Genomic DNA, 18323 nt, shown 5'->3' with positions numbered 1-18323 from the left:
TTTGATTGTAGATTTAACTTTAAATTACTTAATGTAATTTCAGCAATGCATTAGTGAAATGTTTTAGAAAAAATGTAAGCTGTTATATGAAAGAAATTGTCTGAAGACCTAAAACAAACACATAAAACAAGACTGGAGAGTCCTGAGAACAAGTCTCTGATTGTCCCCAAGGATTGTAGATAAAGTCCAGACTGTCACCAAATGGACCCTCTGTGGAGAAACCTGAAGTGGACAGCTCACTATTTGTCTGTTGGCATCATGGAGAAACTGATCGGACTGGGGTTTGTGATTTGGAACGAATGCAAACTTGTTTCTGTAGTAATGCTGTTAGCATCCTATTGTCTCCAGAGTGAAACCTGATGAGTGTTTTTAAATGACCATCTATAGGTGGCTGCGTGGACACTCTCCTACTACATCCTCAGAAGATGGAATAGAATTCTGGGTAATGAAAGTGCTAGGTTTTGCTACATCAATGACTGTGACAATGTTCTGTCCCCCAACAGCTTAACAGCAGTTATGCCAAAGTTCAGGGACCACACTTTTGTCAACCAGTCCTTTAAAGGAGGCAGCCCCTGAACTTCGACACACAGAGCTGCCATACCAATGACTGTGGTCCCTGTGTGAAGTGCTGAATTAGTCCAACTGTTCCCACTACTCTCTTGACAATTTGACTCCATGGGTTTGTGATTGAATCCTTTTTAGGACTTCCCAGCCTGGATGGGATTGTGGGTATTGTTGGAGGGGTTGTCCATCCTAGCTGTGATGTTATACACAGAATGTTTCCTTCAGACTCTTCATATGATTTGTGATATGTCTTGCAATAACACAGTGAGTGTATGCATGCTGCCTGATAACAGAGTCCAGCTGTTCAGGTTCTTTATTCACAATACTACAGAGACACACTCATCAGAAGACAGGAAGACAGGCAAACACAAGGCATGAAGTGAGGCACATTAAACCTCACTTTGACCATTTTAAAGTTGAGTCTCCTCTTGCTGAGTGGCTCCGGGAGTTCATTCTTCAGCTGGTTTCCTCTCCTTTTGAAGTCTATACATCATCTGCACATATATTAAGGCACTTCTCTGCAGCCGACCTAATGATCAACTTAAGGATGGGGTTTTTGCTATAGCTCTATTTCTAACTGAATCTGACTTTGTGCATCTTCGAGTTGGGAGGTTGTCATGGGAGGATGAAACAAATTGTCTTGATTTTGAGGATTGTTACCATACATGGATCTGAAGGACTACATGTGACTCAGTTTATTTTGTTTAGTCAACTGGATGTTCACTGCATAAAAAGAACATCCAATTGGAACATGGAAGGTTTAACCTTTTGATGCCAATTGTTGCAAAACTCAAACCTTTATGTAAGCCTGTACACTATAATGTTTCACATGCTTCATGTGATGTGGATTCTTTTTCATGCATCGACCTGGAAAAATAAAAAAATTAAAATTAAAAATAAATAGTTAAAAATCATGATTGAATAAATCATCATTTCAATCAATCACTGAATTAACCAATCAACCACTTCCATTTGTAATGCAGCCGAGATAGCGTATTTATTCCCCCAGTGCCGGTTAGTGTGTATTAAATGCATACCTAGGAACCTTTTGCAAGCGCTGGTTTCTCATAGCACTAGTCAAAGTCGTGTTGGCATCAATAAAATTATCTACATATCTGAGACAGGAAAATGCGTTTTATTTTTGTCGATTGTTGTTAATTTGCATCATACCTAAATTTATATTTATTCTATGTGCTATTGTCAAATTAACAACATCTCCAGTTAATTTAGCATCTACTTGAAAGCAAAAAAACACATCTTTTTTTGTATGATTGTAAATAAATGTAGGTGTCAAGGGGTTAAAGTCCCCTGTTCAGTGACAAAGAAGGATGTAACAACTGTAGAAGAGGGAATGTTGAAAACAGAGCTCAGTGATCACCAAGACATTGACCTGTTTACCAGCTGCAGCTATGAGGCTCCTTTAGCTCTTAACTTAGAGAGCAACATTTCATTCTTCCGACATTCCTGGAGAAAAAGAAAAATGTCATTGTCACCATCATAAGACATCAAGGTCAGTCATGTAAAACTAAAAATTAGTAACCACATATTTTGACTCTCAACAAACCAATACATTCTAATTGATTTCTAATAACATTGTAAAAACACATACTTTGAATATTATTATCGACCCATTCATTACATTTTAACTTTTCACATACAGTGTTGGTGTGTAGGGTATCTGATTAGTGACAAGAAGTTGCAGAACAGGAAAGACATGGATGTGCTGTGTGTCCACAATTTGTCCGCCAGAGAGCAATAACATGACATCACAGTATTCACAGCTCTGTTTCTGTTAAATCTTATCTGACAGTATGTGGTGATCAAAGTTCTTTCTACCTTTTAACCTACAACTGAGCACTTCAGACATTGTCTAATTGTGTTGTGATTAAGTGTTCTAATAATCCAATAATCCAGGAACCAGTCATTCATTCATTCATTCATCTTCAACCGCTTTATCTGTTTCCGGGTCACGGGGTGCTGGACCTAATGCCAGCTCACACTGAGCAAGGGTGGGATACACCCTGGACAGGTTGCCAATCTATCGCAGGGCCAACATACAAAGACAGACAGAGACAAACAACCACTCGCACTCTCACTCAGACTTACGACAATTCAGAGTCACCAATTAACCCCAACATGCATGTCCCATGCAGGGAGAACATGCAAACTCTGCAGAGAAAGGCCCTAGGCCTGGGAACCGTACCCGCGACCTTCTTATTCTGGGGCAACAGCGCTAACCACTATGCCGCTCCATTGCCCTAGTACCAGTCAGTTAGCCAATATATGAAATACTCCTAAGACATGTTTACCCAGTGGTTGTATTCTCCTGTTAAAACATTGTATTCTCCATAGATATTAATTCTAAGCTGTTGGATAACTTTGTTCATGCCTAACGGAGCTGACACCTCACCTCTTTAAAGTCTTTGACAGTTTTAAAGTAGAGCCTCCTCTTGTCAAGGAGCTCCAGATATTCATCATTGAGTTGGTCTCTCCTCATTTTGTTCTCCTGCTTCTTTTTCTCCATCTGGGAAGAGAGCACTTAATGTTGCAACAGCTTGTCTAACAGAGATGATAAATAATCCTGCTGTATTTGGATGCCACACACAACATCATTCTGACACTGCTTCCATACTTTGGCAAAGATTAGGAGACATGCTTTGACCAGATGGACTCATACCTTAATGCGGCTCTGCTTAATTCCCTCCACTATTTGTTCCATCTGTCTGAGGAACTGCTCCTTGGCTGCTGCAGATGACATGGCCCTTGACAACAGGACAGAATGTCACTGACCAGACAAGTGGGTTCATAGCTATAGAGTCTACAACAGTATCACTTATTTCACATCAGTCATTTGCTAACATATAGTAGGTGAGTACATGAACACTTACTGCTGGAAGTTGTCATGAATGGAGTTCAGCAGATTCACCTATTGAATTGAAGGCAGATATCAGGATTGATGCAAAAAAAAAAACAAAAAAAACAAACAAACAAACAAACAAAAAAAAAAACAAAAAACAAAAAACTGTGAATCTGCACAAATGGACTGCCTGTAATAACTGACTGTATTCTAAACAAATTTTCGACTGTATTATCTGTGAGGGGAAATTCTTTTTCACAGATCTGTACATAATAGAAACCACACAGAGTTCATAAAAATATGGGAGCAGCAGACATTGCAGGAATATGGAGTACAGTACAGTAAAGAATGTGTTGGAACATTTTTTGCTATGACAGCAGAAGGAAGTGTGGAGTAGCATAGAGTCCTCTTAGCTTGTGAATGGGTCATAGTCTCTGTTGACTTTGTTTTTGAATGTCTGTGATGAGGTGAATTTATTGTCCAATATGACTCTAAAGTGAGGGCAACACGGCGGCGTAGTGGTCAGCGCTGTCGCTCAACAATAAGAAGGTTGTGGGTTCAGGGCCTTTCTGTGCGGAGTTTGCATGTTTTCCTCCACGTGGACACAATGATGTGAACCAAGGCAAAAAAAATTCAAACTTTACGGTTTTTATGTTCAGCAGCAGCTTCTCCAAGCATTTCGTTATGATGGGGCGCTGAAGCCAACAGGGTGGTCATGGTTGAGATCTGTGGGCCAGGGTTTTTTGGGAACTGGGATAATGGTGGCAGTTTTCCAGATAGTGGGTATTGTGGCAGTAATGTAGATTTGGGTGAAGATTCTGTGAAAAATGAATGAGAGCTCCCATGAACAGGCCCTAATGCTTACACCTCCAAGCTTACACTGGCTGAGCTGGCGCCTTACCTCCTACTGGGGCTGATTGCACTAAGAAAGGGAGGACCTTCAAATGATTCTCCATGAAATGAGCTGAGTTCTTTCGAAAAAGATTCTGGATCAGTTATTGTCCATGTTTTTGCTTTGGCTTCACCTCTGGTTAGGGCTTTGACTCTCTTAAATGCCCATTTTGCGTTCATGGTGGAAAATTCAAGATCAAGTTTGTCTTTTATTTCAATTTCGCCTTAAATATTTACTTTTCGATGCTGTGATTTTCCATTCTTAGACTAACCCAGTCCTTGCTTTTGAAGGATTGATGTTTTTTGTTAAGGCACGGTTTTATGTGGGGGGGATCCAGGGTTTGGAGTTGGGATATTTCTTCATTGTTTTGACAGGGACAGTGGAACTAATGGAGAAGATTTTATAGTCTGTAATGACAGAAACATTATCATTCAGATTTTCCTCATAAATGTCCCAGTCAGTGCAAGCCAGGGAGCCTCAGTGTTAGGTAATGGCATCTTCCAACCACAGTGGAGTGCTGTAGTGTTAAACAGTTCCTGTTTGTACAGTGGAAGTGGAGAAATTATGCTATGATAAGGATTGCCAGATTGAGCGAGTTCCCACCCAATTGGGCGGTTTTACAATCTATTTTGTGGGCAAAGATAGGTTTGGGCGGGTGGATAAAAATTGGGGGGGTTCGGTGGGCTTTTGTGGCTGAAACACTGGCACTTTAGATCCTTCCTCCTGTGACCCTCTGTTCAGCAGGCAGCAGTGTCGCTCGCGCACACGCGCGCACACACACACGAGTGGGTGAGTCCAGTAACCCTGACAGCGATGTCCAGAAATGATGAGGACTGCGAATAGCAATGCACTTTGCGTGCCACACGGCCATTAATGCTGTTGACAAACTATCTGAATTACTGAAAGACAAGTGCATTCCAGATTCACAGACATTATGTTGTAATGTTATTCATGAATATGCATGTTTCATGCTGCTATATGGAATAACTGAACTGTTAAAGCGGGTTATTCTGTATACCCCTATATCCACTCAATGTTTCTATGTTACTGAATGCTTTTGTTACAAGCGACTTTTATTGACATTTAACAGACTCATGGATAGCCTGACTGAGTCAGTCACTGTATTCCTCAGAATTAGATAAGTGAGAAAAAGCTATTTGTAACTGGTCCAGGCATTGTCCCGATCTGGCAGTGCTGCTGTTAGTTTAGTTTAACATGGTTGTTGTAATGTCCCATTGCCAACTAGCATATCGTTTGCAAAAGTGATTAAAATAACTCAAGAATTTTCCTAATGACTTCTTGTGGTGCAACAGTATTTTTTAATATGATGATGTCAGAGACAGGTGAATGCTGAGTAGTCCTGGGTTTATCTCCTTGCTCCATATGGTAAACATTCAGACAATGAAATATGGTTTTGTTATTTTAGAACAAAGACTCACATGCAGACAACACAACAGGGTGTCAAAAGTGAAGCTGACATGGTCCAGGTTGCATTAAACCTGGTTTATGGTCTTGTGTTAAATGAACGCCGTGCCTACTTCATAGGCTCACTGTAGCCCCTGGCATAGTCTGACATGCACCTCCCAAAAAAAAGTAACTCTACATCGAGGAGATGCAGACCAAGAGTGGTTGTGGGTGAAGGGGATATGGAGATTTCAGTGCTTCAGACTGGCATGTAACTTAACATAAATCATCCGATGCTAACCAAGTAAACACGCTAGTTTACTGCATGGGAGTTGGCTGAGAACGTGCTATCAGGGTTGGATTTAACCAGAGAGCAGCGTGAGCAATATGAGGTGATCATATAGGAACGAGCCAGGTTCAACAAGAGAGTGCAGCAGTGAGGGGAGCCAGTAGATTAATTCATCACAGGACTTTATACACTGTCAGAAAACTGTTTGTATGGACAACTGTATACGTATACGTATACGTGAATGCTACGTAACATCTCTGAGTTTCTGAGTTGTCCATGGCACTCTCCATTCACGTGAATGCATCTCTATGCAGCTCTATCGGGAAGACATAAGTAGCAAGCGCTCACCAACTGGCAAAAAAAATCCTGCCACATTGCTGCTGACTCTATCAGTAAGGAGGAAATAATGTAGTGTGCAAATCTTACCTGATAATTACTACCAGTGCTTATTTTCTTGGTTAAAAAAAGTTATCAATGACTTAAAAAAAATAAAAAATAAAAAAATGTCTTTTGAAAATAATGGCTCCTCAAGATCCAGTTCATTACTAAGAGCCATAAATCCTATTTCTAGCCACCATGGCATTAGCATCTTCAGCTATCAGCTCAGCTGCTACCATGATGTTAGCACTGGGGGCAACATAAACACATCTGACAAAAACAGTAGGGTATTCCCGGGGCAGGTAGAAGAGGCAGATAGACAATGTTAATATTTCCAGATGGGGTGTTCACAGCTTATAGTGGACTATGATGTTATTAGTTCATTTGTGGTTGATGTATAAACAGACCCCACCCACTACAAGTCTTCCCTAATTGCCCTTGTTCTGTTTGACCTGATTATGTCAACGTTTTCCAGACTGACCTTGGTATCGCAGACTGTTTCGTCCAGCAACATGTCTGACCGAGTACTGATGCAGATGTCCCTGAAACCCCTTTCCAGTCAAAACCTGGCATGTAGCAGGTCCATTTTGTTTTGGAGTGAACAAACATATGACAGAATGATATAGGGAAGAGGATGCTTGAGTAGACATTTTCTTAATCTGCTGCGAATCCCTCCACATCTTTGTTTTTTACCCGGCCTGAACTCCTGCTGTAAGGCTTGATGTTACTCAGCAGCAAGGATCATTGTAACAGGAGGCAGGAGCTCATCACGGCTGTAGGTTAGTAGCCTTTTGCCGGCATCTGTCAGATGTTCGAGACTACCACAGATCAGCACAGCAGCAGAACAGCAGTGCTCATGTTTAGCAGTGTGTCCACACAACACTTACCAGTGCATACACACACTGGTAAGTAAGTAAGTAAGGTGTGGAGTTAAACCGAGTATGGGCCGTGCTGTCACAGAAGAGCGTGCGCCATGTACTGACTGTTTGTATTGTATTGTATTTTATTCAAACTGACTGACTGTACTGTAAAAACTATCTGTACTGAAGGCACCGTAATTGTAGTTTTTGTCTGCACTGTCTGCAACTGTCTCTAATGTATGTAAATGCTACTGTTGTTGTTTAGTCTGTAACTAGATATGTTAGAATTAGATTCATCTGAATTCAAAGCCATTTACAACTGCGTGCTGTAGTTACTTACCTCCTTTTCCAGATAAACCTTCTTGTCGTCTAATGTATTATACAGAGTGAAGAACTGCTTGGTCTCTTTGTGTGTGGCAGCAACTAATGGCAAAGAGAAACAGAGATTGTCTTTGTTCCAGGTTTTGGAGGTATTTAACACTAGTAATGTAAACACGCTTGAAGCTCTTCAAGTAGGAACCCACCTTGGCTGTAGAGTTCCACAAATCTTTTCTGGTACTGGGTCAATTCAACCCGGCTTGGGACCTCATCTATCTTCCTTTGCAGGACGGCAATCTCACGGTTCCTCCGAGCCTGAGGAGAGAGGGTTAGGGTTTTTACTCCTTAATTCTGACAAAACTGAAGTTATTGTACTCGAATCATCTAATCAGTCTGGACGGCATTACTTTGGCTTCCAGCTCCACTGTAAGAAACACTGTAAGAAACCTTTGACCAGGACATGTCCTTTGTCCCTCACATAAAACAAGTCAGTAGGGCTGCTTTCTTCCATCTGAGAAACATTAGGAAAATCAGAAACATCCTCTCTCAAGAAGATGCAGAAAAACTAGTCCATGCATTCTTAACTTGTAGGCTGGACTACTGTAACTCATTACTATCTGGATGTCCAAACAAATCTATGAAAGGTCTTCAGGTGATTCAGAATGCTGCTACACGAATATTAACAGGAACTAGGAAAAGAAATCAGTAGAATTTAGAATCCTCCTGTTAACATATAAAGCTCTTAATGGCCAAGCTCCATCATATCTCAGAGAGCTCATAGTTTCTTATTATCCAAGTAGGCTACTCTGTTCTCTACATGGAGGTTTACTTGTGGTTCCTAGAATCTCCAAGAGTAAATCTGGAGGCAGATCTTTCAGTTATCAAGCTCCTTTTCTATGGAACCAACTTCCATGAAGCAATTTTCTTGACCAGGCTTAAAACTTTTCTGTGTGACAGAGCTTATAGTTAAAAAATTCTGCCCGAGGTTTCTGCCTCTTAAGGAAGTTTTTCCTTGCCACTGTTACAAAGTGCTTGCTCGTTGGAGGATCTGTTGGCTCTTTAAATCATTTTATAAAGAGTTTGGACTGGGCCTACTGTATATGTAAAGTTCCTTGATGTGACTTTGTTATTATTTGGCGCTATACAAATAAATCTGATTTGATTTGATTTTGAAGAGAAGTACAGCAGTAAAGTAAGTGAAAAAACCTGCTAATGCAAGTGATGCAGTGCACCAGCTGCGTGATTCTTTCACTCTTATCTGCTGCTGTGACCAAACTGCCTGCCACAGATCACTGGAGCTCAATCTAATCTACTGTTGTAGAACTTGTTACCATGAGCAGACGGATTTTCTGCAGTTTCTCTCTGTCTGTGTTGTACTGTTGGTCTATCAGCTGGTTCCTCTCCTGGGACAAAAGACAAAGGAAAAGTGATGGTGAGGATGAAGCTATTTTAGATGATTATTAGTATTATTGTCATTATCATTAGTAATAATAATAATAATAATAATAATTTCATTTCATTTGTATTGCGCTTTCCATAGTACTCAAAGACGCTTAATTGTTTTAATTTACTTTCTTACTATATATGAATAGATTCAGGCTTCAATGTTATGGGGTGACAAATTTGGAATAAAAAATGTGTAAGTTATTCTTACCCTAATCATTTACAAAAGGACAGCTGAAATCTAGAGACCGGAGGTGCCATCATTGGCAAAGGTGGTTCATTTGGTCATATAAGTATCCCATTGCTTCTGTTAATATATTTCACTGCCCCCCTTTTTTAGTACATTTGGGTTGGAAAAAGTCTGATTCAGTCTGTCATTATTGAATGTGCATTCATCATGGACAATTTAAGTGAAGGGCACGTTTACATTTACGACAGGACACATGAGAAAAGAGGACAGAGTGTGTCTGTACCTTCTCCTCCCCTGTATCCTGCCCCGATACCATCTTGAGCTCTTCAATGTTCTGCTGTAGGCGGCTCATCTCTTCCTAGACACAACAGACAAACAAAATACTGTCAAACATGGCTTAGAATATACACACTCACACAGTGAAAATGTGTGTGTGTGTTTGTGTGTATGTGTGTGTACTCACTCTACAATGTGTGCGGAACTCTTGCTCCTGATGCTTTAGGTTCTCACTCATTGTTACCAGGGCCCTCAGCTTCTCCAACAAGCTGTTTAAAAACAACAACAAAGGAATAAGACAGACAGACTTAGAGTCCATGAATATCTGCTTGTTCAGAGGGAGAACCCCCTGCCTCTATCAACGTTTCTTAATTCAGGATGATCAGCAAACAAAATACCAAAATCCAGCTCTCTTTAAATATTATTTCAGAATCATGAGTGTCCCTCTTGGATTTGTATCCCAGTGGGTGGTACTGGGGAACCTATGTGATGCATTTACATGAGATAGGGCCTAAACCTGAGGCAGCCACATTTCTCAAAAGCAAGTAATTAGTTTTTATGTTCCCACCTCAAAGTTAGCATTACCTTTGTTCTTTCCACAATGAGTGAAGACTGAATGTAATCCGTCCAATCAAATCTACAATACAATTAAGAGTGTAAAAATGAATTAAGACTGAGGACCTTAAGTCCTGAGTCAAATAAGAATTGTATTTGGATTTATTTTGGTTCTCCTCTCATCAAGTGTCAGTATCATAAATACTTTAATTTCAATCACTGCTTGGTCTGTGGTCAGGCTAGAGATTCTTTATTTGCCCCTTTAGAATTTTGGTGTGGACCCCTCCCCACTTTTATTACATGACAGTTAACATTTTTATAATTTTCAATATTGTGCTATCAGTGTAATGTTAACAGGTAGTCTTATTATTATTATTATAATATTTTTTTTACTTTATTATTATTGTTGTAGGTAGAAATAACACGAAAGCCTCACCCTGGGTCAGACTGTTCCTCCATTTCCTCTAAAGACTTCATCTTTTTCTCCAATCTCTCTGAGAGCTCTGTAGCCTAGGATGATAAACAAGTGAAACAAACATCATTCCATCTTAAAGATGTTTGAAACGCTCCAGGATCACTGCTTCCAGAATACTTCTTACCTCCATTAGTTTCATCTTGGCCTCCTCACAGCTAGTCTCCACCTGCGCATGCTTTCCTTGTAGCTGCCAGACCAAACAAAAATATAAATAAATTTTTTTTTTATATTTCTCACTCAAAAACCCCACTAACAAAACTCAGATGAAAAATTTCTTATAGATCCAAATTTTGACCACATTTTTTCCTGCTGTTACAATAGTGGACAAAAAGGACTTTAAACCAGAGGTGTCCAAATCTAGTCCTGGAGGGTCACTGTCCTGCATATTTTAGATATTACCTGCTCCAACAAAAGTGATTCCAATGAGTGGCTCCTCATTGGAATCACTCATTTGCATACTGAATCAAACAACAATGGCGACCCCAGAGAACGAGAGGATGTGGAGAAGTCACAACCAATCGCAACCGTAGACTCCATGTTGCTGCTAGGACCATGCAGTCACTTGTGTGCCCGAACGTAAACTACGCAGTGACGTAGCAAGTGGTGTCCCAATTCCTAGGCAAGATTACAAAGCCCTATCCCTTGTGGCTTCCTTTCGAGGGTGAAGAGGTAGTGGGGGATGGCTAGGGATAGTGAGTGAGGGCTAGTAGTAGTGAGTAGGGTGAACATTGGGATTGGGCCTAACACAGCACTGAATCTAGATCGTTCTCATAACTCTGCATACACACAAAAAAAAAAAAATCACAGTCAGTCAAAGGACTATATGGAACAATGGCTGGAGACTCAAAAAAAAATAAAAAAATTCAACACTATTACACACCGAATTATAATCAGTGATCACGCATTGGTGTCCCTCCACATTCAAACAGTATCCACCCTGAAAGTGCCACCCACTTGACTCTAATAAAGAAGGAATGAAAGACTTTTGGGAAACAAATGGACTCTCCAAATCTATCTTCATCTCTGATTTGGAAAGCTGGGAAGGCTGTGATCAGAGGCAAAATTATATCTTATTCATCATACACGAAAAGACAGGAAAAACTGGCTGAAAAAAAAAAATAAAATAAAATAAAAAATATTGAGGATATGATTTAACAACAATGTGCAGCAAAACCAAATGGACAATTATGGACCCAACTACAAAATACAAAATTACATTTATATTGGATAGAAAATATCCAATCCAAAAACAGTTTATACTTCAAATCACACACAACTCAATACAAGATGTATAAAATGGGTTTCTCTCACTTTGATGTATGCACGCAATGCACTCAGATAACACACAAATACCTATTTCCACGCTTACTGGCTCTGTTCCCTTATGCAGAACTTCTGGTCTATGGTAACACAGAAACTCTCCTCCATTTTGGACTGCAGAATCCCACTAACCCCCAACTTTTTCCTTATCGGTTGTAGGTTCCTTAATTATGAAGCCTTAGCTTGATGCTCTAATCATTCGATTGTTGTAATCCACATCTGCACAGAAAATAATTCCACAAGACCCTTTCGATTAATTTCAATTGTTTACTTCCAAGAATAAAACAATATTACAGCAGCTGTCCAAAATTGAGAAAATAAAAGAGAATGGGAGAGAATAGAGAGACGTCAAACTGTCAATGTCAGATCAGGCAACTACACCCACACAGATAAGTCCTGGGCTTGCCTGCCTCGAAACCACGCCTACTCAGACAATTCTATGCTTGCCTCCAATTAAACATGCACCCCACTAGAAAGCTACAATGCTTTCCCAAATACCACAAAAAGAATACAGATGAAAATAAAAAAATATTCAGAATCATCTACACACATCTTATGCTTAATTAATCAAGTATTAATGTATTATTTGCTGTAAATATGAATTATAAAGATGTAAATCTGTAAACGTTTATTTTTAAGAACAAATGTAAATCGCCTTTTTAACATATGAACTTAAATTGTCCAAATATTAACTGACAAAAATTTCATGTGTGACCTGACAACAACCAATTTACCTCTATCCCAGTCTGTTCTTGTAGTTTTAGCCATTGCCAAGAAAACAATCCTAGTTAACTGGAAAACAGTCTCTTAACATCTCCCAGTGGTTGAACCTTCTTGTAGAATATATATCATTGGAGAAAATATCTGCTTCTTGGAAAAAAAAAAAAAAAAAAAACTATTGAATTTCTTAAAAAAAAAAAAAAAAATTTGCTTTCAGCAACTCCCTAAACCTGAATCTGCATCTAGACCAGGGGTATTTTTTCCATGGGGCCACATGAGAACCAGAAAATATGGAGGGCTGGACCAAAACGCTGAACTAAATTCTACATATTAATTGTATTTCTTTATTAAATTCCTTTGATTGAGTGCATTGCTGCCAGCTCCACCGTAATCTTGAAGTTCGTTATCCCACGGACAAACACAAGTAACTGGGCTGTGTCACGGACATTACAGGTCTCGTCCAAAGCCAAGGAGATAAAAGTAAAAATTTGCCACTTCACATTGCAGTTTAAGCTCCAGCTTTCCCGCAATGTCCACGATTCTTCACGTCATGGTTCGCCTAGACAGCGGGACTTGTTCAAATGCTTATTTTTTTGGGACATATTAGTCTGCAGAGTCCACCAAGCATTCTTTGACAAACTCCCCCTCTGTGAATGACTTACTGTTTTGAGTGATTTTGTGAGATATCACAAAGCTGGTCTTGGTTGCTGCAATCCTGGATGTGTGAAGCTTGGTAAAAAACCCTTACTGCTTTTGTAGCTTAGCTACCAAAGCTTCTGATATCTGCGCCATTTCAGCAGCACACAAACTTTTATAATTCCCTGCATGTTTTGTCGACTCAAATTGTAATCCTTAAACACAGCAATCCGCAAGCCAAACAAACAGCTTTACCTCTGACTTCAGTAAATAAATACCTCGCAGTCCATGTTTTGTTCAAAGCCCTGCATTCGGCATCTACCTTTCTTTTTTAGTAGACATTTTGGGGGCTAAAGCTGTCATGTCACCTGCTTGCGATAACTCAATTCAGTAATGTGCATTGCCTTACATACCTGTACGTGCTGTAAAAAAAAAAAAAAAAAAAGACTTCAAAATAAAAGCAATGCACATTCCGTTCCTGCATGAGGTAAAATAAGAAAATATGTTTATTTGGTAATTTCCTATTAACCTTACACAGGCCGGTCAGAGTCAACCAAAGGGCCGCATGTGCTGTTAAATGCCCAGGTCTGATCTAGACCATCCCTGCACATAGGCCTGTAACAATTATTTCATAATTGTCTAATTGTGATTCTTTTTTTTTATGTAATTGCAGTTTACTTGTTTAGCCACAATTAAAGCAATTTTTTGGGGGGATGGGGTTTATTTTCATGAGATGGTCAAAGCATCGTAACACTTTTGTCTGCATCCATCAAACATGTTTCCAGTTTCCGCGTGCATCCTGCAGCAAGACAGAACAGTAACTGTCCCATTGGAGGACACCTCACATGCATTGATTTCCAGTTGCAAAGTCAAATCAGCTGTCTAACTTTAACAATCCAAGGAGAATTAGAGAGTATAATGCGACAGCATATCAAAAATCACCATCCCTCACAGTTTGTACAGTTAAACAAATCAATCAGTGCCCCTGCATCAGTGGACCGCCCCTCCCGGAAACTGGGCATTCAGCCGGCAAACAAAATATAAAATAAAATATACACGTGACGGCGAATGTTCAGCATAGCTGGCACCATTGCAAGCCCAGTGAAGTCCAGCCTCAAGCCAGACAAAACTCAACATTCTTATGCTTCTGGCCCAAAATCTGCTCAACAAATAAACTTTTTTTTTTTTTTTTTTTTTAAATCAATCTCCCACTATGCTTTTTTTTTTTTTCTTTTTCTTCAGAGAACCATATATTTGTATTGTTATTATTATGATTTAAACAGTTAGTTGTTGGCACTTGTCTGTATACACGTTCATATCAACTAAAATGACAAGGGAGTTATAGTTGGGAAAAAATGTAAGTCAAGATGCAGTGATGACTATTCTCACAGTTTTATAAATAGTGATGACTTGGATAATGAAAAAAAGTATTTTAAAAATTGGACTGAAATTTTATTGTTACATTATATTGTTAATCGCAATTATTTCTGAGGCAATTAGTCATGTAGCAACATTAAGAATTGTTAGAGCTCTACATGTACATTCCCTGCACTATATTACTCTCTCTGCTATGGTTATAACTCCTGTTTATGGCAATGTTTTTATTACCCTCCACATCCAGGGTCACTTCTTTCTTTTTTCCTAAGATGTTCGGCCCTTCTGAGTACAGCTAGCCTATTTCTCAACCCCTCTTGCAACACATTAATTCCCTCTCTCTCTTCCTCTGTAGCTCTTTTCCACCGATTTCTTAATTGTCTTCTTTCTTTAACTAATTTCTCAATTTCTCTTTGCCGTCTAGACTTAGCTACCTGTACTCTTTCAACCCTCCTTCTATCTTGCACCCCAAATCTTTCGACACCATATGAGTAAATTATGTCTCCCATTTTCTCTAATCTATCACTTGCGTCTCCTCCTAGTCTACTAGGACAATTATTGACAAGTCCCTGTTGACTGTCTCCCATTCCTTGCTACTACTTGCACTAGGCCATTTAACTCTAGCTTTCTGCTCCATATTTGTCTCTCTGACTGGCTTGTTCACCTCAATATCAGCTGAATCCCTTCTTATAACCTCCTCCTCCACCTCTGTGGCTGTGTTGTTGATATCCTTCGAACTGTGGTTTTCTACCTGTCGCTGGATTTCATCCGACTTACTTCATAACATATATAAAGTGAAACAAAACAGTCAGGTAAGTCGAACTTTACTCAACTCATTCACAATAACTCAGAATTTTGTTCACACTTGAAGTTAGTGTGACGTTGGAACAACGTTGTATCCCAACATTTTATTATAACTGGATTATGATATGGATTTGAAAATTGGGTTTATGTTAAAAATCTAACATTGGCTTGACATCTTATTATAGTAAGGTAACATTGACTAAATGTTGGATGATGGTTGCTTGCCAGCACTACATAATTAGTTATCTAACACTGTCTGACGTTGCAAACCATATCCAACCAAGGACCAACACAATACAATACAAAGTCCCTGTTTCAGCTGGCAATGCTTTGACAATCCATCAAGCAGAGCGGCTTTGTCGCTTACCAAAGTCACACTAAAACATTTTGACAGATTTTTGAGGGCAGTGTACCACATAAAATGAGTGTGAAGTGGCTGGGATGAGGATCAGCACGTTCTAATTGGGAGGCCATGGTTAGCAGGAAACTGGTGGCATGCATACTCGTGGTAGGAAATGAGTCCTTACCTCCAAGTGAAGGAGTTTAAGTATCTCGGGATCTTGTTCACGAGTGAGGGTAAGATGGAGCATGAGATTGGCCGGAGAATCGGAACAGCAGGGGCGGTGTTGAATTCACTCTACTGCACTGTTGTGATGAAGAGGGAGTTAAGCCCTAAGGCAAAGCTCTCTATCTACTGGTCAGTCTTTGTTCCTATCCTCACCTATGGTCATGAGCGATGGGTCATGACAAAGAGCGAGATCGCGGGTACAAGCGGCCGAAATGGGTTTCCTCAGGAAGGTGGCTGCAGTCTCCCTTAGAGATAGGGTGAGAAGTTTGGCCATCCGGGAGGGACTCGGAGTAGAGCCACTGCTCCTTCGCATGAAAAGGAGCCAGTTGAGGTGGTTTGGGCATCTGATAAGGATGCCACCGGGACGCCTCCCAAGGGAGGTGTTCCTGGCATGTCCAGCTGGGAGGAGGCCAAAGAGCAGGCTGAGGACCAGGTGGGGAGATTATATCTCCACACTGGCCTGGGAGCGCCTTGGGATCCCCCAGTCAGAGCTGGCCAATGTGGCTGGGGAAAAGGAAGTTTGGGGTCATGTGCTGGAGCTGCTACCCCTGCGACCCAGCCCCGGATAAGCGGATGAAGATGAAGAAGAATGAAGTACCACATAAAATTGCTTCGAGGTCAGTAAGCACAACAAGAATTCGTACATAAAGCCACCAATTTTTGAGAAAATGTAGCTGCAAGACTATAGCTACATCAATCTCAAAGTTTACACAGCCTGTGGTGTTCAACTATGAGGACAAATGCAGACCCTCCCCCCAAAGAAGATTATTTTTCTGTCTGCATTTGTCCTCATTGTATTTCAGCACAAGGAGTGTCAACACTTTATAAGATGAATTCACTTTTGCTCTTGCAGCTTAACATTTCTATCATGTTAGTGCATATGTGTGACTATCACCAGTCCTCTTTGGAAGCTAGTTTGTCACTGACAGCAGTGACCCCTGTTACTCCTCACTGCTGTCATTTTCCAGCTTGAACAAAAGCAAGGAGTTGATTTCATGATGGTCCATGGTAAATCTTGATTCATCATAGCTTGCTTACTTGTAACTAGTCCTTTAACTGACCAATTGTCTGGAGTTCAGACAACTAGGGCTAGAACACTCAGAGTGCTGCATCTCATGCTTATTTGTATTGATTAAATCAGTTTATTGATGTTTAATCTTTAAACGCAATCAGAGTGACTTGTTTGACCGCAGTTTTAAAATGTGTGTTCAGTCTGTCCACCTCCACCTCACTTCATATGTCCACCTGTATGTTTCCGCTGTAGGTTAGCTTTTGCACCAGTGGGATTGACGAACTGTGTTGTGTTTGTTCTTTGAGAGTGTTTGACAGACTCAGAGGAAGAAGAGGGAGTGGTTAAACCACAGGGAGTTACTGACCTCCTCCATTTCAGTAGCCTTTTGTTGGATCTGTTTGCTGAGTGAGGTGAGGGCTCTGCGGTGCTGCTGCAGTGGTCCGTAGCGCTCTGAACGCTCCTCTGAAGTCAGCTCTGACTGCTGCAGAGAAACACAAACATTCAATATATTACAACAGAGAGGCTGACAAGAAGGAGGTACTCTGGTCCCTCTATTTTGAAAAGGCCTCTGGAACAGTCACCGTTGATGAGCCTTCTTCCTGGTCTTCAGATTCAGAGGCTCTGAAATGTGTCACTGTAAACTGTAGTTTGTGAAAATAAGGACTGTGTTACATCATGTTACCAAGAACAGCAGCATAACACAATCATACAATAAGTGATTATGGTTGTAAGTTTTGAAATTGTGCAACAGCTGATCAGAGGTGACCATTGTGGAAATCAACTGCCGCTGGTGAAGAGTGAAATAGACCTCTTCTGCCGCTGACAAGTTTTTATTTTCTTTGCAAAGAAAAGGTCAATCATCACATGAGCTGTAAAAATGAAGAAAGACTCCAAGCATGGGGAGAGCTAAACATTTATACTTGAAGAATGCCCCCAACCCAAAGGTGTGTTTTCACACCCTCTGGTCTGCTGTAGGTGTTTGCCAACTCCGCCGGGGTATGGTCCACACCGGAGGTATCCTGCAGGGTTTTGTATGTTGGTGTTAAAAGGGCCTAGACATCATAATTAAAAACCCAAAAGGATTTGACATCCTCGTGAGGAAAAGGGAAGTGGGGTATATCAAGTAGATTAAATGTATGGAACTGAAATTACCATGACAACGTCTAAATAAACCACTGCAGAAAGAAAGACTGTCTATCCAGGTCTTACTGAGGGCATAGATTTTAGACTAAGTCTAAACTGACTTCACTGTTTTTTGTTTTTTGTCATTTCTACATGTTAATGATTACCTCACCAGTGTCATAACACTGACAGACTTATTTTAACAGGCAATTTTCATTTATTTTATATTTATATTTATTTATATTTATTTTTGACAAAAATGCCAT

At 40.2% G+C, this 18323-nt stretch overlaps 1 protein-coding gene across 2 annotated transcripts in view; it reads right to left on the bottom strand.

Annotated features, from left to right (window-relative positions):
- The window catches only part of ccdc93 (CCC complex scaffolding subunit CCDC93), a 28864-nt gene continuing 10541 nt past the window's right edge, over positions 1-18323 (bottom strand). Inside the window, exons 12-24 of one of the 2 annotated variants that reach the window (XR_003842360.1) lie at positions 17300-17416; positions 10626-10688; positions 10463-10536; positions 9659-9740; positions 9479-9553; positions 8894-8965; positions 7769-7877; positions 7585-7667; positions 3453-3490; positions 3242-3326; positions 2975-3088; positions 1602-2028; positions 1-1431 (exon numbers count right to left, since the gene is read on the bottom strand). Coding sequence is in view for 1 of the 2 variants with exons in the window: in XM_029530405.1 (XP_029386265.1) it covers positions 1972-2028; positions 2975-3088; positions 3242-3326; positions 3453-3490; positions 7585-7667; positions 7769-7877; positions 8894-8965; positions 9479-9553; positions 9659-9740; positions 10463-10536; positions 10626-10688; positions 17300-17416 (969 nt within the window). In the remaining variant the exon portion in view is untranslated. The remainder of the gene's footprint in view (positions 1432-1601; positions 2029-2974; positions 3089-3241; positions 3327-3452; positions 3491-7584; positions 7668-7768; positions 7878-8893; positions 8966-9478; positions 9554-9658; positions 9741-10462; positions 10537-10625; positions 10689-17299; positions 17417-18323) is intronic. The other variant, XM_029530405.1, reaches the window with a different exon arrangement.

The sequence above is a fragment of the Echeneis naucrates genome, chromosome 21 (assembly GCF_900963305.1).
Source record: "Echeneis naucrates chromosome 21, fEcheNa1.1, whole genome shotgun sequence".
In the NCBI taxonomy this organism is placed as follows: domain Eukaryota; kingdom Metazoa; phylum Chordata; class Actinopteri; order Carangiformes; family Echeneidae; genus Echeneis; species Echeneis naucrates.
Note: the sequence above shows the minus strand (reverse complement) of the source record. Positions and strands in the feature narration are given on the sequence as shown.